Genomic DNA, 27,565 nt, shown 5'->3' with positions numbered 1-27,565 from the left:
TAATTCTTGATTCAAACGGATTAATTGATATTGGTAGCGGTCCGCAGTAATCGTTTCATTCGGTTTTAATAACTCATAATAAACCACGCCCTCCATACCCCGTAAAATGTAGAGCAGAATCTTCTTTCCGAAATATTTTGGCTTTGCGACCGATGTTGATAGTTCGCCGGGATTTTCCCATGACTTTCAGCGTTTCGGATTATCATAGAGTATCCGCTTCTAATCGCCTGTAACAATTTTCCACAAGAAAGACTTTCTACGCTGCTTATTGAGAAGAGAAAGACACACTGCCACTCGTTGATTTTTGTTAGCTTCAGTGAGTTCATTCTTTTTCTTTCTGAATCCATTTTTTTTCTTTCTGAATCTTCCTCATTTTGTAGGTGTTTGGAAATAGTTTGATGCGTCACTCTTAACTGCTGCTTAAGAGCTTAAGAGCTGCTCTGCAAGTTCTTTTTTTTTCAAGAATTGTGAATACATTTATTTAACACGACTGTGAATACATTTACTTAAATTAAGCAATTATTTTCTAAAATTCAGGAAAAAAGTTTACATTCAGAGAACCTCTGTATTTCATTTTAGAAATTAGTCGCTTAATTTTAATAAATGTATTCACAGTCGTATTCGAACAAATATTTGTTTAATTTTAATACAATTTTTTCTCAGTGTGGTAAAAGAGAACGTCCTGTGAAATTGTTGCATGATAATGCCGAGCCTATTGTTTCTACGATAAAAGACATCATATAATGAGTCTCGGCTGGGACATCTTGCAGTACCCGACGTATTCACCAAACAAAACTGCTTCTTTGTCACTCAGACTGAAATCGCCGCTTTTAAACCGTCTAAACCGAAGTGCATACACATCGTGCGATACAACATCTTCGCCGAGAAAGGAACAAATTAATTCGCATGCTCTTGCAACATTTTTTCCTTATTGGAATTCGTAAAGAATGCAGTGTCGGATATGCACCTTATCTGTTGCCATTTTTGACTGTACTGAACCGAATTTTTGAGGTTATGTTGAGCCTTTTGCTGTATTAAATGTAATTTTTAATAGCTATATGCCAACACTACATGATCGTAAAAGAGCGGAAAAATTAGATCATTTGAAACTTAATTTCTTAGCCGCTTAAAAAAGGTTGGATTATTCATTTGTAGACCTAATATAATCGCGGCAATATCATCTTTCTTCAGTTACCTTCGGGTCTCTGCAGACCCTTTTTATGCTTCCAAAAATTTGAAAAAAGGACCGATGGTCTTGACTGGTACCTCGTTGATGATGAAATGAATAAAAGGGGAACATCCGCGCTCGACGGCGATCGGCAACGCGGGGGAACGCCACGTGCGGGGATGTCGACGAGTCTTACTCAAGATGTTTCACTCGCGGCTGTAGGTACACCCCTTCTACACGGGGCCCGTGATGCCCTCGAATGGCGGCCGGCGTATGTCGACCGGTGGCGGAATGCAATCAGTCGGCGGCAGGCTGTCGGGCCAAACCCAGTCGACCCATTACGGTTACGGCCAGCACACCGGAAGCGGAAGGATCATGCCGAGAAGTGGTTCCGACCAGCATCTACCTCGAGTCGATTATACCAGTATCACGACGCCGGCGCGACATACCCTTCTTAGATCCAGCTTGAAATCAGGTCCGTAATGAATTTACTTACCTAGAGGAAGGGAGACAGAAAGAGAAGGGGGAGGGAGTGTGAGAGAGCGAGAGAGTGAGAGAGTGAGAGAACATCCGGCGCGTAGCGTTCCAGAACTACGAGGAACAATTTCCGGTAGAAACTATCCCTCTTTTCTCGGATCGCCGCTTGCGCAACTAAATTCCGCGGACCGTAAAGTATTTGCGGGAGAAGAAAAAGGAAACGAGTTATTACAGTTTTAAGTCGGAGAAATTTCATTTCCACATTTAGCGCATTGTTACGAATGACGAGGACGCGAGGAACGCGTATCGGATAATAGGTCGGGAAAGTTTGGTGAAAATGTATGTTCCGTGTGCAGGTGAGGCGCGCTTTCCGCGTTGAAACGCGAAGACAGAGTTAGGACTAAGTTCAAAGGTATTCCGCATGTGCAATATAAAAATTGGGTGTAGTGCTGCAACGGTTCTCTGGTGTTTCCAGGTACATCAGCATTGCGCTACAACTCGAGGTATGGCGGTCAGACGGACATGACATCCGCCGCACAGAGGCAGGGACAATTCGGCACCCTGACGAGGCGACATCGACCTTCGTTGGACTACGCCTCCGACACCGAGGCCACATGCTCCAGCTCGCCAAAATCAGCGTATTACTACTATAGGCACAACATGAACAATCCACCTCAAAGTAGCGCCGTATCGCACTTAGCTACCCTTTCGAGGTCACAAATCGGTCAGAGTTCCTCAGGTGAGTTGAAGATAATCGTCGAATTCAATTCACGTCCCGTCGTGTTTTCAAAGTGTGTCGTTGAAACTTTAATTGCGATCGATAACTTCCATTAAGACGCTGCGTTACTCGATCATGGTATGTTCCTCGTGTAAAGTCAACACATTCGGACACTTTTGCTTATATCTCACCTTAATCGAGAAAAGCTTGTGACAAAATGATACTTTTGCTAGCTGCGACTATACAGCGCCTATTGCTTCAGAACACATAAAGGCTTCTTAAAACACCACTTAACCTTTTGAGGCATAGTGGTAAGTATACTTACCACCTATTTATTCTCACGTTTTTATAAAATATTTCATATTTGAGGGATTCTTGTCGGGTGTATTGCATTTTTTAGCTTCTTGTATGATATAAATACATGAAACATACATGAACATACATGAAAGGTTGAAAAGTGTTTTGCATAAGTTGTCCATTTATTATAAATAAACAAAGTGTGAAAAACACACATCTTTACAGAAAAAAATCATTTTTCACGAACTATGAGTGAATTTTTTGCTTAAAATCAAGATTTGGAGGTTTTTTGCGTTGCTGATTACGAATCTGAGGTCCAAATTTCAAAATTAATTTTCCAAGATGGCGAATTCAAAATGGTGGATCATAGAATTTTTATTAAATTAGCCAAAATTGTACTCTGGTTAGTCTTTGAGGTCGCTGATTATGAATCTGAGGTCCATATTCTAAAATTCATTTTCCAAGATGGCGGATTCCAGATTATCGCGATTTTTCATATTTGTGGCTACCATCTTGAATCCGCTATCTTGAGTTTTGAAAATATGATAACGGATTCGTAATCAGCGATTCTAAAAACTCCACAATACCCATTGTCACCGAAATTATCGCGATTTTTCATTTTTGCGTCCGCCATCTTGGATCCGTCATCTTGAATTTCGAAAATCTGATGACGAATTCGTCATCAGAAACCTCCGTATATAAATTTTCATGTGATTCAGATTTTCTGAAAAATATGTGCCTCAAAAGGTTAAACATCCCTCACATACAAGACATTGTTTATAGACATAGTGAACACCAATTTGGCAAACTATTTTTTTGTTGCTTTAAAATTCCATTGACCAATCAAATTTTCTCCCTGCTCCCTTTCTTCTGCCCCATCTTTTCTCCTGCTTGATTAACCTCTACTCATTTATAAAACAATATTTGCCGAGGACCGACTATCAGATTGCTCCTCTCCTTGATGAGGTAAGCTGAAATGTTCAAGAAATGTTAGAGGTAAATTCGCGGAAACACACTGCTCCAATTCGGAAATCAAATTCAGCACGATACTTTTTATTTCTTTTAAGAGATAGGAACAACAGAGTTTCTAAGAGGCATCTTAGACAGCATTAGCATCTAAGAGACATCTTTTATAGACGTCTGAAAGATATCTCACTTGGTTTAGATGTCTCTTAGATGCCTCTGAGATGTATTTCTGCTGTTCGAGATTCCTTCCTAAATAACTAGAGGATGGCCAAGCAGAGCCAAGAAGAACAGAAAAGAAAGGAGAAGAGGATAAAAGTTAAAATTTTTACTCGAGAGGATCGATAAGATATTATCTCTGCTAATATCATCTAGCCCATCATTCTCGTCTCGACCTCAAATTCTCCGGCTGGGACACAACTATTCGGTCCGAGGCAAAGCGTTCAACCGTAATATTGGTCTGTGCAGGTTTAAGGTCAAACTCGTTACCACGAAGCGGTCGGACGTTGCCGCAGCAGCCTGGTCTCAGGTCGGGTCTCAGCACAGTTGCGTCGGGCCTGATCGATCAAGAGGACAGCGACGGCGCTCTGTCGGCGCCGGAATTGCCTTCCATCAGACGTGACAGAGGTAAGCTCTAGAAGGGGACGAGATAACTGCGTTACCACGAGTACGCAGCTGCGAGTACACAGTCGGCGGGCTGCACTGACCATGTCGATAAACCGCAACAGGCAGGATACCGTCCTCGCCGAGCGTATTCACGTCCGACGAGTATCGCGCCTGGCTGAGCCGTACGCCGAGCACCAGCGCTCTGTACGAGCAGATCAGGGCGACCACAAGTAGACCACCCCGTTACACATACAGCGCCGAGAACATTCACGCAGCCGTCAATCAGGTATTCGTGTAATCACGTAAGCTTCGAAGCTATCTTCTGTAGAGTCAACTGAGTGTCGCTAATTTCGTTACACGAATTCAAGCCAAACCTTTTGTAAATCCGGTGTGTAGTTCCCCGTTCTTACGGCGCGGTGGATGGTGCTCCCGAAGAAATCGCTTGTTTCTCTATTTCTCCAGTTTCAAGGGACTTGGCTGTTCTTCCAAAAACGTTCATGCTCCAACTTAACTCGAACATTGTCAACATATAGGTTCCTTTTAGATAATATGGAAGTATACCAGAAAAAATTTTTTGGTGACTTAAAAAGTTAAACAATTTTTCTTAACAATTACTCATAATTTGGCTGTTCTGAAAACAGTTTGAAAATCCTTCAATTTAGTTCGAACTTTAACTATATATAGAATATATATAGAATAGATTCCTTTTAGATAATAAAGAAGTATGCCAGAAGATTTTTGATGACTCAGAAAATCCTGGATTCAACTGAGAGAGGAAATATGCACACACGTATAAGACTATCTTGAACTTAAAGTAAAGATAAAGTTGAGGTAAAGTAGGTAGGTTATGTTATGTTAGGTTAGATTGGATTAGATAGTTTAGGATTTTGAGTGATTAGTATTTTCGAGGTTTGTTCTGTTTGCTTATGAAACAGGGATATCTTTTAGACTATTTGTTTCAGAAATAAATTCCAACATACTTTTTTACGCAAAACTAAATGGTCTTTCAGTTTTCGGTACAAAAAATATATTTGTTGAAAGAAATACCCATTTCTGTTTAAAACAATTAAGTTGATCCTGAAATGATCTTGAACTGTCACTTAAAAAACATTTCTATAGCATCAGCTCCCTTTAGATGCTGCAACTTTTGTTTAAAACAATTTTCTTCAGAAACGGTATTCTTGGAGGTAAAAATTCGTGACGCTTTATTTTGTGCACTCTGCATATCAACTTCAAAGTCATCGGCAAATCCCTTATGTCCTTTAATACGTATAATTATCTAAAATGTAGTTTAGTATCTAAGTTGTCAAAAATATTCCTTTAGGGTACTTATTTTTTTTATCTAAAAAGAGTCTATTTACGAAGTTTGAGTTAAATTGGAGCACAGACGTTTCCGGAAGTTTCGCTTTTCAATTTTAAAAATAACTTTTTCCAAATTCTAATCAAGCTAATCGACAATTAACTCAATCGGTTGAAGCGGCCAACATGGAAAATAAAACAGTTTATTATTAGAATAAGTAACAGTTTATTATTACAATAAGTAAGAAATTCTCTTGTTTCCTCATGTATAAAAAATTATTATTAGTCTCTAGTATCAAATACTATATTTTGTTGAAATATTGAATTATTAATTATAGTCAATGTCAAACAAATTACGTAGAAACTGCTATTGGCAATTTTGGCAGTTAATCATTGATTAAATTAATCAAAATTTAGAAAAGGCCACTGAAATATTATTTTAACTTTTTGCACTTTTGAAGTATTTTTCCATCGGAGAACTTTATTTTTACGGAGCAACTCAACGAAATTATTCTAATCGAATTTGTTTATGTAATAGCTGAAAACAGATTAAATTTAAAATAACTTGGTATTATAAGATATATAGATATCAGGTGTAGTGAAAAGAAATCCATTATTTTTGCATGAAATTGAAGGCTTTAATTACCATAGTTAGAATGATCCGATTTAGGTCAAGTATGCGCCGTTTTGTTCGATAACTTGTTGCCATTTTGAAGGTAATTTCATTATGCCTCTCTTATAGAAGCCCTCGTCCCTATTGGCAAAAAATTGAGACAGTCGATTTTCACAAGCCTCTCTTGAAGCGAATTTTTCACCAGCAAAATTGTTCGCCATGGATAGGAACAGATGGTAATCACTTGGTGCCAGGTCTGGACTATAAGGTGGATGCATAAGAATCTCCCAACCAAGCTCCCGGAGCTTCTGGCGAGTCACTATCGATGTGTGTGGCCTGGCGTTGTCCTGATGGAACACAATTCCTCTCCTATTGGCCAAAGCTGGCCGCTTCTGGGCGATTGCTTCCTTCAGACGGTCCAATTGTTGACAGTACAGTTCCGAGTTAAGAGTTTTGCCGTAGGGGAGCAGCTCATAGTAGATAATTCCCTGCCAATCCCATCAAACACACAGCAAAACCTTCCTGGCCGTCAATCCTGGCTTGGCCACCGTTTCCGCCGGCTCACCGCGATTTGACCACGACCGTTTTCGCTTGACGTTGTCGTAAGTGATCCACTTTTCATCACCAGTGACCAACCGCTTCAGAAATGGGTCGATTTTATTGCGATTCAGCAGCGATTCGCAGATGGAAATTCGGTCCATGAGGTTTTTTTTCGTTAACTCGTGTGGCACTCATACATCGAGCTTCTTTTTGTATCCAGCCTTATTCAAATGGTGCCAAACGGTTTTTTGTGCAATCTTTAGCTTTTGGGCAATTGAAACAATGCTTACATGACGGTCGGACTCGACAATGTCCATGATTTTATCGATATTTTCGACAATTGGCCTTCCAGTGCGTGGTGCATCTTTGACATCGAAATTATCGGAACGGAATCGATGAAACTAAAATTGCACGTGATTGGCTGTTACAGTATCAGGACCATAAACACTATTCATATTTTCAGCCGCCTGGCTTGCGTTTTCGCCGTTATCGAAGAAAAACTGTAAAATATAGCGTATTTTCTCTTTGCTAGTGTCCATCTTTGACGCGCGCTCAAACAAAACTGAGTCAACTAATCACAAAACTGTCAGAAAAGTTTTTTTAGTACGAAACCTCATCTTTCTAACGCCATCTAGTGGAACCCGATCCGACTTATACAACGCGAGATACAGATAACTAAAGCCATCTATTGGAAAAATAATGGATTTCTTTTTACTACACCTGATATAAATAAAGTATTATGAGCTACACAGACAATATATTCATACGTCTACAGCGCAAAGAGAAAAAGTATTTCCAGTAATAGCTATTGTCGTCTACAGATCAATTAAAATAACTCGATAATGAAAGAACCAAACGTATATTTGAATCAAACAGAATTTTTGCCTGTTAAAATAGAATTTGGTTTATAAGATTTGATTTAATCTTTTTCTTCTCTGTTCTCTGAATTATCCCTATTTTTAACAATAATAATGAATTGAATCTATGTAACAATGAAAGAATTAAAAATGTTTTAATCGAAGGAAACAGAATTTCTGGACCAAATTCATTTCACAAGAATCAGAGGTTCTATTTTTTTTCAAACGAAACGCGTTTGATTCATCCATTGTCGCGTTAATTCAACCAATTCTTTTTCTCTGTGTAGTGTAATTATTTTCGAAAGAACTCACATTTTGCACGCATGTACTCGATAAATATAAATTTCTGTCGAGCGGGGGTTCATTCATGTTCGTAGTTAACGATTAATGATGATGAATCTTGGATTTCCAAAGGATACAACCTTTATTATATATTTATCTTCTTTAACTTGTTTTCTGTATTACGTAGGGAGACTATGGCAGTTACGGTGCGTACAGACCGCTCTCGAGCACGCTCGATCGCCTATCGACGAGATCGGCGTCAGCCCAACAGGTGAATCTTGCGAATCTGAGAGCGTCGACGGCGATCAGTTCGACGTGCCATCGAGGAGCAACGAATCCAAGGCCAGCCTCGGTGGCATCGAGCGCGCGCTCGTCGTTGGCGACCCAGAAACCTTCGTTGAGCAGCTCCGCAAGCCAACGCGCAACCTCGGTCAGAAGAATTAGGAACTTGCTGGACTTGGAGTCCACGAGGAGCATACCTACTCCAACGCCTACCAGAACTCAGGATCAAAGACTGCTAGATATTAATCCTGCAGGTGACTATTCATTTATCTCATGACTTTCTTATTCCCGTTTCGGCGATTGAAACAACTAATGAATTTTCTGTAGTTTATTGAAGTGAAAAGAAATTATTTATAAAAGGAGATGGATATACTACTTTATATATAATCTGATACTATATATTGAATTTATAAAATATTAGGTATTTTGGTTAATTTCCGTTGTTCGCATTTAGATAGCTCCAGCTGTAAATATGAACTATGACAGCTGGGACTTATGCTATATTAAAGGTTAGACGTTTTTCAATAGAATTCAGTCCACCAAGGTTTACTTTTGCAAGCAGTGATATTGTTTTTAAATCAATTCAAAATGGAATGCAATACGTTGTTTTTTCGATATGTTCTTCTTCATTACTTTGATATAAAGAAAGCTGCAGCTGAAGCATATCAGATATTAGTGGAAATTTATGGTGACTCTGCTCCATTAGGAACAACATGTTGATTGATTTTGAGGATTCAAAAGTGGTGATTTTGATGCGAAAGACAGGGAACGTTCAGGTCAACCAAAAAGGTTTGAAGACGTCGAGCTGCAAGTATTATTGGGCCAAAATCAATCTCAAACACTCAAGGAATTGGCTGATACACTAAATGTTGCAGTTTCTGATTGTTTACATGCAATGAGCAAAATTCAAAAGGAAGGAAAATGGGTGCTGAACTGACCAAAGCGAACATGTGAATCGTGTTTATCGCCATTGCTCTGATTCTCTACTCTCATGCTCTGTATTTGGTGGGATCAGCTGGGTGTAGTATATTATGAGCTCCTTAAACCTAACGAAACCATCACGGGAGATCGCTATCGACTACAATTGATGCGATTGAGTCGAACATTGAAGGAAAAACGGCCGCAATACGAGGAGAGACACGACAAAGTAATTTTGCAGTATGACAACGCTCGGCCACATGTTGCAAAACCAGTCAAAATCTACTTGAAAACATTCAAATGGGAAGTCCTACCCCACTCGCCGTATTCACTGGACATTACTCCTTCCGATTACCACTTATTCCGATCGATGACTCATGGCCTGGCTGAGCAGCACTTCCATTCTTATGAAGATGCCAAAAAATGGGTCAATTCGTGGATAACCTCAAAAGATGAGTCGTTCTTTCGACATGGTATTCGTATGCTGCCAGAAAGATGGGAGAAAGTAGTGGCTAGCGATGGACAATACTTTCAATGACATGTTTTTTACTAATTTTTTTAAATAAAGCATTCATTTTCACGAAAAAACAGCGAGAACTTATTCAAGTCCCCAATACAAATGACAAATATATTAAATAGATAAATATAAATGTGTATTTTTTAAATCTAATGTATAATTTATTAGATTATAAAGGTAGAAATCATGCTTTGGAAGATGCTAAAGGAATTCCTGCCCAAGTCACCGGAGAGAAAAATATGAAAGATTGGTTTCTTTTTGCAGAGTTCCTCAAGTATAAAATAGAGAAACCGCCAACTGTAGGCACTCCGAGCTCGACAAGCTCGCTCTTGAGCTCACTCGGGGAGAATAGTGGTGGCGATTTGGCAGGTGGGGTCAGCGGATTATTGTGGGTCCATCTTTTAGCGGGACGCGGTCTTCGATCGACTACGACCTCATCGGCTGCCACTACACCTTCCACTCCTTCGGGTCAACCAAATTTAGGTAAGCATGATAAAGCGATGAACCGATCGTACTTGTAAATGTCGTTTGATATTAGCAAATGTCGTACAAGTTTTAAAAACTGCTTTTATTTTATTTCTCATTGAATTTGACCAGTTAAATTTGAATTTTCCGAGAGGTTTTTTCAATATCATTTAATATCATGTAATTCAATCATCAATATCATGTAATCATTCAATATCATGTAATATCATTTAGATATTGCTTGGAGCATCACTTAGAATCTGATCAATCTCGGGATTCATATTGCTCTTCCATAAAATTTCATATATGCAAATATATGCTAATTTACGAAAAAAATTTGCAGCTAGTTGTGGCTTGAGAGACTTGTATTGTGTGCTGGAGTGCGACAGGGTGCACAAAGCGCGGACGGTAGTACGAACCGGCGACTTGATGTTTGACTGGGACGAAACCTTCGAGCTGGATCTCGTAGGCAATCGGCAGTTGGATCTGCTCGTATATTCTTGGGACCCACAGTACAGGCATAAACTCTGTTACAAAGGATCGGTGCATCTGGCAACTCTGCTGAAGGAGTCGCCGGTGCATCAGCTAGCCGTCAAAGTTGAGCCACGTGGCACAATCTACTTAAGACTGCGATACACCGACGCCCAACAAACTTTCCGTAGAAGAGGTCTGCCGGTTATATCCTTAGCTACGAGGGTAGCGCCTCTCTTCGGGGTTGATCTGGATACAGTGGTGAGTTTTTAAAATAATGTGCTGTATCAATTCCTAATTTTATGATATATCAAATTCTTTGATGAAAATTGGTTAAAAACTCTAAGAGCCGAGTATTCACAAAGGCAAAATATTTATCTCAATAATAATATTATATTTTCAAACATACGCGATATATAATAAAAGTTATTGTAGAAATTCTTATAATATTTGGGACTTTTGAAATACCAAAATTTTCTTGTTTTGTAGTTTTCTGGTCTCAGTATTTCCGTTCTAGTATTTCAGTTCTAAAATTTCCTGCTTATATTTCCTGGTCTGGAGAGACATCATACTTGTTGGTCTTATAGGTAAGTCGAGAGACTAAAACTGGCGGAGTTCCCGGTGGAGTTTCCACGGCTCTAGCGATGGGAATGCCGAACGTTCCGATAATCGTGTGGCGTTGCGTCGAGGAGGTGGAGAGAAGAGGCCTCGATATCATCGGTGAGTATCGAGCGGTTTGAAATCGAGAGAGCGATAAGAACGGTGCGTTATTCCGTGCAACAGGTTTGTACAGACTCTGCGGTTCGGCGACTAAGAAGAGGATACTTAGGGAAGCTTTCGAGAGAAACGCGCGTTCGGTGAATCTTTCGCCTGACAATGTGCCGGATATCAATGTCATCACTGGTAATGTGCTATGAGATACGCGAGTTTTATCTACTTGAGGGTCCAAATAACCAAGCACTGCTCTGTCTCAGGCGTGTTGAAGGATTATCTACGAGAACTTCCGGAACCTCTCTTCACGAAGTGCCTCTACCAAATGATGGTCGACGCACTGGCCGTCTGTTTGCCGGACGACCCGCAGGGCAACGCTAAGCTTATGTTCAGTATACTAGATTGTCTGCCTAAAGTTAACAGGGTACGTATATTCATCTTGATCTCTTCAATTATATCCTAACATGAAGGAAAAATAAGTAACATACTTTTCTTTATACCACCGAGAACAAAGTGATTGGTGTTTATAATTATAATCATATAGTGAAAGAATCATAGTCAGGAGAATCATTTATGGCCGGTTGTTCCAACTTCTTGGTTCCAACTTCTTGGTTTGTTTTTCCTTCAACTTAGACAAAGACAGACATATCATTTAACTATCAGTTAACATACCAAGAAGTTGGAACAACCAGGTCTTAGTGATTTATATTAGTGATTATTAATGTGCATAAGTGTTATTATAGTGTTAGTAGGAATATAATTTTATATATGCATATTGACATTACTACTTTTTCTTGTTAGAACAAAAAGATATAACTAGCGCTGAGAGTGACTATAATTTTAATGGTATCAATTAATATTTTTTTCTCAGTGTGTAAACTGTTAGTTCAAATCAGTATCAAATTTTAATTACAAGTTTTTATCGATTTCCATTAGTGCACATTAATCTATTTGCTGGATCATCTGGCGATGGTAGTGTCGCAGTGCAATAAAATGTCACCGGCGAGTCTTGCCGTCTGTTTCGGTCCGGTGTTGATGTTACACTCGGAAGAAACTGGACCTCCGCTAGATTTTCAGCAACCAATCGCTGTGCTGAAGTATCTGTTGGAAATATGGCCAGTAAAGTCAGGTAATGTAGTTGTTCTTAATATCTCTTTGTTTCTCTTTCTACTTCTCTTTCTCCAGAACTCGTTTTTCGCGATATCAAATCAGTACGTCGCGACTCAGTGCGTTAAAAAGGAAACGTTGAGTAAGGGCCGAGTAATCAGTAGCTAATTTCACAGACAGTTCGGAAGACTTCTTCAGTCGGTTCAACGCTTCCTCGAGTTACGCCAGTAGTCGAGCGCAGCAGCAGTCAGCAGCATCTGCAGCAAATGCAGCAGCAAATGCAACAGCAGCAGCAGCAGCAGCAGGTGCAACTGCAGGGAACATTGGGACGCACAGGGCTGCCTTGGCAGCAGCCACCCTCACTTCATCATCAACCCCAAATTACGGTAGCCGCAGTCCTCGGGCCCTCCACTCGTCCGCCACCGCCGGTCAAGCCTCGACAGGTATGTCGCTATCGTGTGGATTATTCGCACGATCCAAGTTCAGTTTCTTGTCGTGCGAAGGGACGTTAACCTTAAACAGTACGTTCACCATCAATAGAAAGTTCAGTACCAATGAACACACGTTTGCAGACGTGTCACATCGCGTCAAGTCTATCGTGAAAATTTAAGTGAAGGAAATTCGAATTGTTCTGATCTTGTACCTTCTCGAAGTGCGGGAGGAGGTGTGTTCGGTAAATTATCGTTTGTAAAACATGCCATGAAAGTAAACTTCCTCGTAAGATTACCGTGTGAGTAACGGATTTTATACTGTTTACGGTTAATCGCGTCGCGATTTATCTGGCTTTCACAGATTAAAACACCGCGTAATCTGAAATAACTTGCAAAAGTTGTGGAACCAGAGAAATCGATCGAGATGGCGCATCCGCCGGACGTGCTGAAAACGTATACACTCAGTTCTTTTTCTCGCTTCTTTTCGTGTCCTATGCATATTGAAACGTTGTGAACAGCATGGTAGGCAAAGTACCGTTTCTATTCCTTCTCTGTTCGCTTCGTAGGCGGTCTCGTTCGCGACGCGCTTCTGCGAGATCGAACCTACGCCATTTAGTGACCATTTGTTCGTTCTGCTTATACATCAAATGTTTTCGATTAGTCGTGTTGGGGTTTCGATCGAAGAACTTTTATTTCTCACGAACTCACGAGCATCTCGACACATGGCGGATTCGAGGGCATGTTATTCGGACAATTCTGACGATCGATGAATAAAACTACTTTCGAAATAAAGAAAAATATGAATTTCGGCTCTGGGAACTGCCACCGGTCGAAATGTTCTACGATCGTCATTCATTGTCATTGTCATTAAAATAGTCATATTTCGCGATACAAATTCAAACAAGAAATTCATTGTGTACATATATATCCCACACACATATATCATTTATGCGAAATGCCTTCGTGCATGTCTCGATGTCATTTCTCTGTATTTTCTCCGAACATATATACAGGGTGGGTCAAATAACCTGTTACAAGCTGTTTCCTCCGGAACCAATGAAGATGTGGACTTTGATTTTCTTTTAAATAAAACATAAAGGCTAATTATTTGGCTGGTAAAAAGATTTTTGTGGGGAGTAAAAAAGACTCGCTTCCTTATTTTTTATTAAATGGAACGAAGTATAATTTTCTTATCAAGAGAACTCTCACCAAAATTAATAATATATACTTGAGATATCTCTTTTTATTACATTATATTATTATAGTAAAGAAATTATTTAATGCATATTTAAAAACGTATTTTAAGTTATTTTAAATCTGTTTATAAATATGTTCAGCATTGAGAAGGTTATTTCTTACAAGATATCAACAATTTCAAATTTCATTAATAAAGCGATAATATATTGATTAGAACAGTAGATAGGTTCTCAGTATTATCAAATTTTCTTTACAAATTAAACGTTTGAAATAGCAAACTTTAACGAAACTGTCAATACATTATTAATGTTAGGTAAATGGCAACTATAGACAAGTTGCTAAAATGTTCGCTGAGCATTTCCACATGAAAAACTTTTTGAGTCGTTGAGAAAATTGTCTTCGAGAAATTGTTCTCGTTGGTAACGAAGCGTGTTGCAAGCTAAAAAATTTTACAAATAATGTTAACACTGCTGCAATTTTGACAGCAATTAGAAGAATATTAAAATAGCTTAAATATCATCCGTATCACATCCTCAATTTCTTTTTGGATGTAACTTAAAATCGAATTACTTTTTGTACGTAGTTTTGTACGTAGTTTTGTACGTACTTTTTGTACGTAGTTTGATATAATTACTGAAGGCAATTCACTTTTATTGTTGGTGCTTTCTTCCGACGAAACTATATTTTAGAACACTGGCCAATTGAATAGACATAACTTTCAATACTGCACAAATGAGAATCCTCATTGGCTGCGAGTTCTTTCATTTCAACATTGTTCAGCATATTAAATGTATGGTGACTATTTAATAAATGTTCTTCCACGCAAAAAATATCCCATTAGACATTAGATATGATCTCAACATCACAGTAGCATACTTTGCTGATTCTAGCATACTTTGTTAGAAACTTATTTTATTAGACATAAAAAAATTTGGAAATAAATGAATTGGACGCAGTAGACTTGTTGTAGACTTGTGTCATTTTGATTACCAGATCTAATGCCATTAGATTTCTTTTCGTGAAGTTGCATAAAACATAAAGTGATGGCTATTGTTCCTACAACGAAGGAAGATATAAAAATAAGAATACATAATGCTTGTAGATCGTTTACTCTATTAATGTCAGATATCCAAAACAATGTTCGCATTAATATGTGTTCAAAAATTTGTAGACTCTTTCTCTCTCTATTTAAAACATTTAATAAAATATTTTTCAAATCAGAATACGTTTATTTTGGTTTCGGATTGGTTTATTTTGATATCTTTCAACATTGCCCCGAAATTAACTTTCGAAAATCTTTTGAAAATATCTTCTTTTCGAAAAGGAAGATATCTTCTTCTTTTTCATAAGTTTCTGACAATATAGAATAAAGAGAAATATTTCAAGTAAATGTTATTAATTTTGACGAGAGATATCTGAACAAAAATTTATATCTCGTTCCATTAAGAAAAAAACGAAAGGAGCCTTCATTGTCTCCTAAAAGCTCTCTACAAAATCTTTTTAGACGCCAGATAGTCAGCCCTCATCAAGATAAACAAAGAGGTATAAATAGTATCTAAAACGCTTAGATAAAAAGTTAATATCAAGATTAAAAGAATTATTTTCGATGTTTAACGTAATTCATATAATAATATCTTTTTAATTAAATGGATTTCCGAAATTAAAAAAAATCAAACCTATAAGATTATGAAGGAAATTCTCAAAATGTCTATTGTGTATAGTATATAATTTTGGATTTTTCGCATCATAGATTATTTTGTGCGTTCAAACACTCCTGGAATATTGCATTTCGGTCGACATTTATCTTCTATTCTTTGTAAAAGTTATTATTCGTTATTAATCACAACTGAATAAAAAGTTGCTTTTAAATGATGACGACAGATAAGAGTGAAGTAGATTTAATAATTAAATTTAATTTAATAATTAAATTAATTTTTTTTAATCTTGACTTGGCATTAATTTTTTAACCAAGTGTTTTAAGAACTATCGTTATACGAATTTTTGGTTTCTCTTGATGAGAAAATTAGAACTACATATAGCCAACTCACCCTTTCTGAAACACCTTGTATATTACTATGTACATATATAGGATGAACCAGAATTTGTGATACAATTAAAAAAAAAAAGATTCTACGCCACAAAATTAATTGAAATGATTCAATAACCTTTCTTTAATTGAAGCTCCGTTTTTGAAAAAAATGAGTTTAAAAGTTTACCGAGTATACCTGACTGAAATTTGACAAATTTGATTTCACTATAGGTCGCTATTATAATTTCCTGTAAGTACGATGCGATGTTATGTACCATGAGTATTATCATATGTATTATTATATTAGGCTATCTAACATAGTATATATTAATCCTAAACTGATACAATACTAGTTTCATTTAAACCAATGATATGGCGCGATATACCAACGAAGAAGATACGGATATATTTCGTATATTAGTAATATGTGACGGAAATGTTCTGGCAAATTATAATCGTGGGCAATTCCCAATTTTTGGTACTCAGACAAATGAGTTATTGCAAGGGCAGATTGAATTCTTAGAGAGGACGGTTCTTTTCGATCACTACATGAGCATTGTGGTCCTGGGCGACGAGTTCGTGATAGTGCAGAAAATAATATTCTTCCGGAAGTACATACTGATCGCTTAAACACAAGAAATTATTAATGAAACTGTATTTTGTACGACAACAAGATGTTTAGATTGTATACCATGTCAGTAGTACAATAATACGTGTGATAATCTTCATAGTAGATATTATATCGTGCTTGAAAAAAAAAATCAACAGCGGCCTGCAACAAAATCGAATCTGTCGAATTTGACAGATAATCTACTCGACAGATAATCAAACTTATTTTTCTCGGAAACGGAGCTTTAGGCCGGGATTACGATGAACTTAACGTAACGGGACGCGAAGGGACGTGAAGTGACACAAAACCTAAAACATTGTTTTATATGCGGCTAGTTACGATCGACTTTACGTAACGTGACGTGAAATATCGGAATTTAACGCGACGTGAAGCTTGCCAATGTTAAGTTTAGATGTTGCGTTCCGTCAAGTCGGACTGTTTACGTGACACTTTCAGCCAATCAACGTTATGCCAGGTTATGCCCGTCACCAAACTGAATTCTTCTTCGAAAACTATCTCTCACACCAATGGCTCGTATTTGTTTCCTCTTCCACAGTTGAAGATACAAATACCCGGCCAAAATTAAATTTACAAATTGATAATGCCTCATAGCAGAATTCATTATTACGGCACGTTACGGTGATCGTAATATCAAATATAATCTCAAACGCCAAATTTACGTTACGTCACTTCATGTTCCGTCGCGTCCCGTTACGTAAAGTTTATCGTAATCGCGCCCTTAGTCGGAAAAAAAGTTATTAAATCATTTCTATTTATTTTGAGAAGTAGAATCACACATCTTTCTGGCTGTATCGCAAATTCTGGTCCACCCTGTATATACAGTTGGGACACAGTATGATTTCCGTTTTGCGTGTATAGTTTCGACGTCATTCTCATTATAATGACAATTTACGTTGTCTTCTTTATCTTTTTTCGTTTTTGGGCACGTATTCTTCAGAGCAAGCGCAAATTGCCGGCTCTACCAAACCGCTGACAGCACAGAGACGCCGCTTCTTGCACAGGTATTATCGTTATTATCGTTTTCATTATCGTGTACACATCTGCCTTTCGTTGTCACATGCATGGCCCGATTATTCAGATATCGAGGAAACGATATCGTTCATGTAACTCTCATTCTCTATACCTTCATATTCATCACGTTTTCTGTATAATCTAAGTGTTGCCAACACTCCGAGTACTGTAAATATTTTCTCTACTTCGATATAGCACATACTTTTGCTCTATGCTCACAGTAGCATTCACTTCTACGACTCTTTGGTATTCGCGGAATTACCGCGAGCTTGAAATAATAATGAATACGGAACGAGATTAAAGAATCTTCCTTCAATCTGAACATATATGTACAGTATCAGTCAAAAGTTTGGACGCACCGCGCGATTTTCCCTATTCGTTCAATAAAAACGAGTTTGACGTAATGGGAATGATAGTTATATGCTTAACGATGTCTAAAATATAATGTTTAAAAATAGCGGGCTAAGTAATATAAATATAGAAAGCACTGGTTCGCACCATTGCCCTCTGTTTACATTCGTAAACATCAAGTCGTAAGGTATCAAGAATTTATCGCAAGATACTGGCCGTTCAGTACATACACAGGCATTAGGTCGGAGAATTGCGCGAAAGTTACAAAACAACATATTGGTTCTCGATTATATCTTTTGTAACAATATAAACACTAGATATAACACAGAAAAAGGTAAGGCTGAGAGAAATATTTTACAAAAATCCGACATGAAAATATAACTAACTTTCAATATAATTTGATGTACGAATTCTGATATCTAGAATGGCTCCGAGGACCCAAATCAGTTGTAAAAAAAGAGCACAAGTCATCATTTTGTATAAGTAGGGCTACTTCAATTACCAAATTGCTACAATTGTTCAAATTAGTGAGAAGGGAGTCCGCACGGCGATTAAAAGGTTTTCCGAAACAGATGTAAACACTAACAGACAACAATCAGGCAGGCCAAAAGTGACTTCTGAGCGAGAAAATAAGTTTATAGCAATAACAAGTAAACGCCTTCGTACGTTGACAGCCCCAGATATAAGAGCGGAGCTCAATACATCACGCGACAACATAGTTTCGGTGACAACTGTTCAACGCCGCCTGAGACAGATATGACTCTCAGGCTGTGTGGCGATCAGGAAGCCTTTTCTCCGGATAGTAAATAAAGTAAAAAGGCTGAACTAGGCAAAGGAACATCGTAATTGGACAGAAGATGACTGGAAGAACGTTCTTTGGTCGGACGAGAGCAAGTTTGAGCTCTTTGGATGTAAGCGTCGTGTGTTTGTAAGAAAACGCCCCACTAAGAAAATGCTCCCACAGTGCATTCAGCCCACAGTTAATCATGGAGGCGGATCTGTTATGGTTTAGGGATGCTTCGCAGGTGATACTATAAGTGATCTAGTTAAAATCGAGAGCTATCACAAGATATTAATGCACCATGCTGTGGTTTCTGGAAAGCACCTTGTAAGTAAGGGCATTGTGTTTCAACAGGACAATGATCCTAAGCATACGTTAAAATTGTGTCGAGGATACCTCGTAAACCAGAGGTTACCAAGAAAAGCTCAAAATACTAACAAAATGGTCTGGCCTCCTTCATCGCCAGACCTAAATCCAACAGAACTTTTGTGGGATGAGTTAGATGAGGCGCATTCGAATGTTCCGACTAAAGAATGAAACAACACTCTTTGAGGCTTTAAAAAGTGCTTGGGAGACTATTCCAACAGAAACACTACTTAAACTAATAAAAAGAATGCCAAAAATTTGTGCTGCTGTGATAGAAGTACGAGGAGGATATACTATATTAATGAAAATAAGCTATGACTGTGCTAAAACATAAAAATTAGTTTACCACAAAATATTTATTTTTGTTATATGTTTTTCTTAGAGAAAAGTTTAAATTATGTTCAAATGTAATCTCTAGGTGCAATAAATTTTCTGTACATTATATATTTTTGTCTTTTTTATGGATTATAGCCGTTTTATACCAGTGCGTCCAAACTTTTGACCGGTACTGTATGTATCAGATTCTGCCAATAAGATAAACTGAACGGTATTTTGAAGAAAAAAATGTATATATATATATATATATAAATATAAATACAAATAATCAAGAACGAGTTACATTTTTCTACGGTAGATAATTTGGTAATCCTGAGAACTTTCGACGGCAAAAGAAGAAATCAACGAGCTGCATAATTATCCTGACTTTTTATATGATACACTTCTTGTATAAAACGAAAAGGATGATTATGATAATTGACGCGCGATATAGGATATAACTTAGGCAAGTGTACAATGGAGGTTCAATGATAATTATTCAGCGGAATTGCTCTCTTGGAGAATGCTAAAGTGCGAAATATAGAGTCGTAAAATCGCGCAAAATTGGAGAAAATTGACTTTCAAAAATAAGAAAGGAACACGAGCAAAAAGCAACACTATAGAATCACGACTAATTGGAGATTTGCGCAAAGTTCGTAATATCCCGGGAAAAAATTACATGTAAATTTTGTTTTTATGTGGCCATATATGATCATACGTAATTATAGATGTCCATATTGAAAAGAATGCTATTATAAGTGAACATTTGTAAATTAAACGATTGAAGTAAATATTTATGTTTGTCGCAGTCCATGATGTTGACATTTTAATTGGATGAAACTGTTTCCTTTTATTATTCAACAGCATCTTTTCCTATACGGATCAATCTGCATTAATTATACGAGGTTATATAAGAGGCTATATAGAGACAAAATTGATATATGGGCCATCATTATATATAGGGTGTTTTTAAGTATGTCCAATATTATCCAAAATTAATTTTTGATGTCATATTATGAAGAAAAGTTTATAGGAACATATCGTCTCAGCGGAACTTTTTTTCAACAATATAGCGTATTCAAAATTGTGTAGTTATTTAGTTTAGGGGTGTCAGTTCTAATATCTTTGATCTTGACATATGTTGTTAAGAATATTTTACTGAATAACCTTTAAAAAGCTTTAATCTGCAATTATTTGTTAAATAATTAATAATAATTATTTATTAAAATGTGATAAACAAAAGAAATTTCATAAATAGGATATGTAGTTTTTTTACATTGATTATCCACTTTATAAAAAAGGCATGTTAGCTGCGTGAATTTATTTTATATCGAAGTATTGAAGCCTCTTTTCCGCGATGCTGATTCGCCATCTCGATAGTGAGTGGGAGAGGGTGTAAGAAAGAGGAAAGTGTGTGAGAGAATGAGAATATGAGAGAGAATGGGGGTGAGAGAGAGTGAGAGAGAGGGAGTACGAGAGAGAGGGGATGAGAGAGGAAGAGAGTGTGAGAGAGAGTATGGGAGAGAGATTGTGTGAGAGAGAGAATGAGAGAGAAAAAGAGAGAGAGTGTGGGAGAGAAAGAGAGAGTGTGAGAGAGAAAAAGAGTTTGAGCGTGAGGGAGTGAGGCAGAGAGAGGGAGTGAGAGAGTGTGTGTGAGACAGAGAATATGAGAGAGAGTGTGTGTGTGTGTGAGAGAGTATCAGAGAGAGAGAGAGAGAGAGAGGGGGGGAGGGGAGAGAGAGGGGGAGAGAGGGGAGAGAGGGGAGAGAGGGGGGAGAGAGGGAGAGAGGGGGAAGAGGGGAGAGAGAGGGAGAGAGGGGGAGAGGGGGGAGAGAGGGGGGAGAGGGGTGGGAGAGGGGGAGAGAGGGGGAGAGAGGGGGGGATGGAGAGAGGGGGAGAGGGGGGAGAGAGGGGGAGAGAGAGGGAGGGATAGAGAGAGGGAGGGAGAGAGGGAGGGAGAGAGAGGGGGAGAGAGAGGGAGGGAGAGAGAGGCAGGGAGGGAGGGAGAGGGAGGGAGGGAGAGGGAGAGGGAGAGGGAGAGGGAGAGGGGGGGAGAGAGACAGAGAGAGAAAGAGAGAGAGAGAGAGAGAGAGAGAGAGAGAGAGAGAGAGAGAGAGAGAGAGAAGAGAGAGAGAGAGAGAGAGAGAGAGAGAGAGAGAGAGAGAGAGAGAGAGAGAGAGAGAGAGAGAGAGGGAGAGAGAGAAGGAGAGAGAGCTTAAGATGGTCTTGAATAGAAATTCTAAATGTTGAAATTTTCATTGGTTAGAACGGAATTTGGTTAGACGGTGACGTGTTACTATGCAGGAAATATGTGTTATGGAATTTGAAAATGTATGCTCCTAATACATCATATGTTGGAGTCGGATATTATCGAACTTATATTATACTCCAAGTTTTATTTTTTATTTATAATATGTATTTTTAACTTTACTATGAATATGCTAAAATGGCGCGCACGTAGCGCGCGCTTGTAGTGTTCTAGTATATTAAAAAATAGATGGTGTAGATTTATGAAAAACTGAGTAGCTCTGCCTCTTTTTTCGCTCTTCTGTTCGAACTAAGCTAACTTAACTCAACCTATGTCACTGTGAACGATAAAGGTCAGATTAAGTTAATTTAGTTTGGGAGTTGTTGCGGGATATTTGCGAGGGGGGAGATATGGTACGTATATTGTTTTTATATATTCTATGTAAAATTTTTTATAAAAAAACTGAAGGTTCTTTATAACATCGCTCATAAAAAACTTTTACAAAGTGCAATTATACAATAATAATTTTACCTTATTTATTACGCGCTATTTGATAATCTTTAATAGGATACGACGAGGCCATCATTTCGAAAAGTTTATCAATATATTCGTAGTATTTATATTGAGAAGAGGAATGGTTAAAATTTATAATAGGTTACCAGGGATGATCTCAATAATATATGTTAAGGTTAAAGTTATTGAAGTTGACCTTTTTATAAACTGAATAATTAAAAATTTTATTTTATATAATATAAAATTATTTTTTCTTAATTTCTCTCAAATAAAAAGAGATTTCTTTTTCAAATAGCCGATAAATAAGTAGGATGTTATCTTTATTGTTGACTTACATAACTGCTTTATAAAAACTGCCAGTAGTGTAAAAACGAGGTTTAAGTAGTCCATTATTCTCTCGAACTTGTCAATGGGTGAAATCAAATTTTTTTTCAAATTTTTAGTACTTTATTATTTATCCTATCCTTCAAATTCGTTTTTTTAATTTCGAATTATTATATATTTGAATAAAGACTAAATTCTTTTAAAATTTGCGGGAAAATTTTAAAAATCTTCTAGAGGAAGTTGAAAGATCGAAGGGCTGGAAAATATTCTTTTGAGCTCCAGAGGGGAATTAAGGAAATGAGAAATAGGTACCACTTGTTTTTACCAACCTCAAATCAGGTCATCTGACTGAAAATCTCTTTGAGAAAAAACACTCTTGAGCACCCTGTATATAATAATTTTTTATCGCGGGAACGCATTATTGGCGCACTGCTATGTCGAATAATCCAAGACGAGAAATCTGTCCCTCCATGACACATCAGAGGATATCTATGTAAGTTCCAATCAATCCGGGGCGTTGCGTTCGACTAATCGGTTCACCTTGACGGTGGGTCCGTTTTGTTCGCGCAGGTGATAGTCTCGTCTCCCGGTTCACCTAGCAGCGAGGAATCGGAGGCCTCGCCGGAGCCAATTAACAAGAGCCTTCTGGGAGGTCTGGGATTCGAGAAGAGCGACGAGACAACGACGACGACAATGACGACGACGATGACGAGCGTGTCGAGCGGCATCGGCGTCGGCGGTAGCGCCGGTGTCGAGCAGGTGACGCCGACGAGCAGCGTCGACACTGAAGAGGGCAACCCCCAGCACCCTGAAGAGGGCGAGAAGGGCGTCGAGGGCGACGTCGAGGCGAGCGACGACGACCGGCACCAGCATGTGCCCAAGACGCACTAGTCACGCTAGTACGAGGAAGCCGCGAGGATGTCGATTCTTCCTCGGCAAGGACGAATAAGCGAACGAGCGTACGTCGAAGATTGAGGACTGCTTCGTGACTTTGTATGTAAGGCATTGTCGCTCGTACGGACCTCCGTTTTGCTCTCCAGCAAGACTCAATCGAGTAAGGCAGCATAGTCGTTAATTTCTGGTAGGATCGAATTTTCTCAGTAGGGTCAAATCGTTTAAGTTTCATCGAACGCGTTTGCGGTGCAGGAGGCATGTAGAAGCGGTCCGAGCGAGAGTCTTCTCGGTCTACGTTGCTGATAATCGGCCGATCGATACGTAGCAATCCGTTGTTGAGCATTCCGAACAGGAATCAGGATCGATCGCGGTCCTGGCGGAGTCCATGGCTCATGCTTGCTTGCTTGCGCGAAGGTTTGTTAAAGTTTAAACAAAAAAGAAGCAAAGGAGGAGAGAGAACGGAGACAGAAAGGTGCTTTGAGCTCGGTCGATGTTACCAGATTGTACTAGCATAGAGGATTTCCCGAAGAGCGAATAACGAAATGAAAATCAACGCTGGCGAATTTCTTACTTAAACATCGCGCCTTGGTTTATTGACTTCTGATTGAAGTTGAGTTTCGCTAGAGTTGTGCAAATTGAATGTAACATGATTAGACACAACCACGTCGAACGAGAACGCTACCAGAATGGTCTCGAGCAACTGAGGAGACGCTGGCCCGTACAACAAACCGCAGGACAAATTAGGATTCGAAAAATGACACGCGTATCCTTCCCGCAAGTGGCCGACGCAAACAAGCGCTGTAACGCTGAGGAAACGGTTTCCATGCTGGAAAGTCGAGGTTGCAGAGAATGAGAGACAACCGAAGCAACCGAACACACGTTCAGTCCCCTGCACGTCGCGAGAGTTTCTTCAAGTAGTCGTTTCACGGTCTGTCGAGTGTCCCTCGAGAAAGAAACGGTGGATCACAGACGTAAGATACCTTGTGCACAACAAAAGAAGTAAGTTGTTCTCTTTTAGAAGTTGCCGCATAAAGACGGGGAGAAAAGGAAAGAAAGAAGAAAAAGAAGAAGATATAGGGGTGAGTGGAGAGACGGACGAGATCCTTCCGCATCGTCGCGATCTTTGTCATCGACATCATTATCGTCACGAACACGACCCACACAACACACAGAACACACAAAACGCGAGCGCGAGCACGAACACGTGGTGGGCTGGTCAACGAAGAGGAGGCTCACGTGGCATACATAATGATCAGTTTATACGCGACATATTATAAATATATATATATAAATATACATATATATATATATTATATATACATACATAGACTAGTCACGATATTACGTGTGCTTTTGATAAAAAACTATTACTTGTAGCGTCAATAGCTAGCCCTCGTATACAGGAGAAAGATGGAGTCACATGAACAAACAAACAAACAAACAGTTTAACAAACAAGCAAACAAACAAACAAACAAACAAGTCGACAAAACTGACAAACTAACAAACTTAATTAGACGATATATATATATATATATAATATACATAAAAGTGCGTATATATATATACGTTGGGAAGGCGTGAAGACACGACGGCGTTTCCGCGTGTCGACAATACAACGCGTACATAAGGCGGAATTGCTGGGACATGTCGCGCCGCGGGTATCGATATAGTGCCAGCTGGCTGGTCGCCGACCGACCGACCGGCCACTCTATCAGTACTGATCGGACAATCGGTTGTCCCAGACTGGGTCACGGGGACGTTGGTTGGAAGACGTGGGAGAGTGGTTGCTGCGCTAGAGGAATTCACCGAAAACGATAATAATTACGAGTAAAAAAAGAAATGTTACGATTAATTAACTATACTTTTAAAGAAAACAGAAAGAGAGAGAAAGAGAGACAGAGATGTAAGACGAGTAAAAATAGCCAGTATTATTATACGTCTAAACTTAAAACGACGATCGCGAGAGGGAGAGAAAGAGAGAGAGAACGCGAGCAAGAGCGAGTGAGTGAATGAGTGAGTGAGAGTGGGAGAGAAAGTGAACACGAACGAATTATCTAACGTAAATTAACGAAATGAAAGGAGAGAGACAGGAGTATATAGCGGGGTATGAGGGGGGGGGAATGTAAACGATCGTCGCGATTGTTGAGAACAATCGTGCGGCGGCGAGATCGCAACGGAACCGCGAGCGGACGCGACATCATCATCATCGTCGTCGTTGCCGTAATCCTCGTTATAATAACCATCACGCTATCGTCGTTTCTATCATCGTTACTCGATCTCGCTCGCGGCTCCGTTCGGCGACGAGAGAGAGAGAGAGAGAAAGAGAGAAAGAAAGAGAGAGAGAGAGAGAGAGAGAGAGAGAAAGAGAGAGAGAGAGAAAGAGGGGGGAGAAATAAAACATATAAAAGGGAGGCACTGTAATCCGTATAAACACGCAGATATAAATATATATATATATACATACATACATATATGTATATACATAGATACATATATGTATATACATATATATACATATACATAGATACATATATATATACATATATATACATATACATATATATATATATGTGTATATATACATATATAGATACACATGTAACTTTCTTCTTTCCGCAAGTTAACGTTATCGAAAGGCGTTGTATTCGAGGGTTATTTTGGGCGAACCACAAGAACTCTGGACGGGGCAGGAGAGTGGAGGGAGATAACATTTTCACTGAAATGGTCGCGCGAAACCGAAACTACTTGTATAGTTGAGTTTGTAACGTATGTATATATATATATATATACACACATATATACAGGGTGTTTGATAACTGATCATGCAGACGAAAGATGGAGATAGATTGGGTGTAGCCGAGAAGAAAAGTCATGTACCATAATGTTAAATTGCCAATAGTTACCGAGTTATTAATTAAAACATGTGAGCCAACGAGCGCGTAGAGAGCGGAGGACGGCCGCAGTAAGCACGTAGACATTTGATACAGGCGGAGTCAGCGAGTGACGGTAAGCGAGCGCGCGCGGCGAGGGGCAACGTAAGCGACAAGAGGCGATCGCGCGCGACGAGGAGCGAGCGAGAGCTTTTTCTTTATAGCTTTTTCCTTATAGCTCGCTCGCTTCTCGTCGTTCGCGTTCGCTCGCTCTTCGTCGCACTCGCTCGCTCCTCGTCGTTTGCGCTCGCTCGCTCCTCGTCGTTCGCGCTCGCTCGCTCCTCGTCGCGCGCGTTCGCCTCTTGTTGTTTACGTTGCCCCTCGCCGCGCGCGCTCGCTTACCGTCACTCGCTGACTCCGCCTGTATCATGTCTACGTGCTTACTGCGGTCGCCCTCCGCTCTCTACGCGCTCGTTGGCTCACATGTTTTAATTAATAACTCGATAACTATTGGCAATTTTACATTATGGTACATGACTTTTCTTCTCGGCTACATCCAATCTATCTCCAACTTTCGTCTGCATGATCAGCTATCAAACACCCTGTATATGTATATGTATATATATGTATATACATATGTATGTATATATATATATATACATACATATGTATATATATATATATATACATATATATATATGTATATATATATATATACATATATATACATTCTAACGAATTGCCCGTACGCAATATTTTACATTCTGCCCTAACAAGCGTGTGACTGTCGTTCGGTGTGCGTGCGTAGCGAGCGAACGCCGGGTACCGGAGTGCTTCTCTTTCGTTCACTCGCCGCTGGGTCTTTCCGCTCCAGCTGGCTGAGAGAAAAATGGCGGATCGGTGGAACTTGCGAGAGGAGGGCGTTCGTCAATTCGTCAGTTCCTCGTTCTCTTTTCATTTTCGATCGAACCACCCGGACTAAAGTCGCACTTGTATCGTGTGCATAACTTTGACGTCTCGCGAAAATCGGAGGACCGGAAGCTTCGAGAAGTAATTGCCTCGGAAAGTCGAAATCTCGAAATTCGAGAATTGGGACAATTTCCCGGAGAGTCAAGAGGCCGAAATTCGAATATTCAGACAATATCCGGGGATATAATTTTCTCGAAGGATATTACTATTCTTCCCGCATTGAAGGAACGGTATTCGAGGAGGGACTATTACCCTGAAAATAGTACAAACAAATGCATTAATTTTTATTCATTTGAGTGCACTCTTAAGCCCGTATTAGACTATGGATTGGGATTGAGATTGG

At 39.1% G+C, this 27,565-nt stretch overlaps 1 protein-coding gene across 8 annotated transcripts in view; it reads left to right on the top strand.

Annotated features, from left to right (window-relative positions):
- RhoGAP100F (Rho GTPase activating protein at 100F) overlaps positions 1 to 25,838 on the top strand; it is a 46,280-nt gene extending 20,442 nt beyond the window's left edge. For 4 of the 8 annotated variants that reach the window (XM_025303028.1, XM_025303027.1, XM_025303025.1 and 1 more), the window contains 13 exons: positions 1,391 to 1,643; positions 2,121 to 2,384; positions 4,092 to 4,250; positions 4,352 to 4,515; positions 8,008 to 8,356; positions 9,802 to 10,020; positions 10,346 to 10,734; positions 11,061 to 11,193; positions 11,257 to 11,376; positions 11,448 to 11,608; positions 12,121 to 12,313; positions 12,472 to 12,734; positions 23,059 to 25,838. In XM_025303028.1, the coding sequence (XP_025158813.1) occupies positions 1,391 to 1,643; positions 2,121 to 2,384; positions 4,092 to 4,250; positions 4,352 to 4,515; positions 8,008 to 8,356; positions 9,802 to 10,020; positions 10,346 to 10,734; positions 11,061 to 11,193; positions 11,257 to 11,376; positions 11,448 to 11,608; positions 12,121 to 12,313; positions 12,472 to 12,734; positions 23,059 to 23,379 (2,988 nt within the window). In that variant the 3' untranslated portion in view covers positions 23,380 to 25,838. Of the gene's footprint in view, positions 1 to 1,390; positions 1,644 to 2,120; positions 2,385 to 4,091; positions 4,251 to 4,351; positions 4,516 to 8,007; positions 8,357 to 9,801; positions 10,021 to 10,345; positions 10,735 to 11,060; positions 11,194 to 11,256; positions 11,377 to 11,447; positions 11,609 to 12,120; positions 12,314 to 12,467; positions 12,735 to 17,516; positions 17,581 to 23,058 lie in introns of all 8 variants that reach the window. The other 4 variants (XM_025303031.1, XM_025303030.1, XM_025303029.1 and 1 more) reach the window with 4 other exon arrangements.
- The last annotated feature ends 1,727 nt before the right edge of the window (positions 25,839 to 27,565 follow it).

Source organism: Harpegnathos saltator, unplaced genomic scaffold (assembly GCF_003227715.2).
Source record: "Harpegnathos saltator strain DR-91 unplaced genomic scaffold, Hsal_v8.6 scaffold528, whole genome shotgun sequence".
In the NCBI taxonomy this organism is placed as follows: Eukaryota; Metazoa; Arthropoda; class Insecta; order Hymenoptera; family Formicidae; genus Harpegnathos; species Harpegnathos saltator.
The sequence above is the reverse complement of the archived record's forward strand: the minus strand, read 5'-3'. Positions and strand labels throughout refer to the sequence as shown.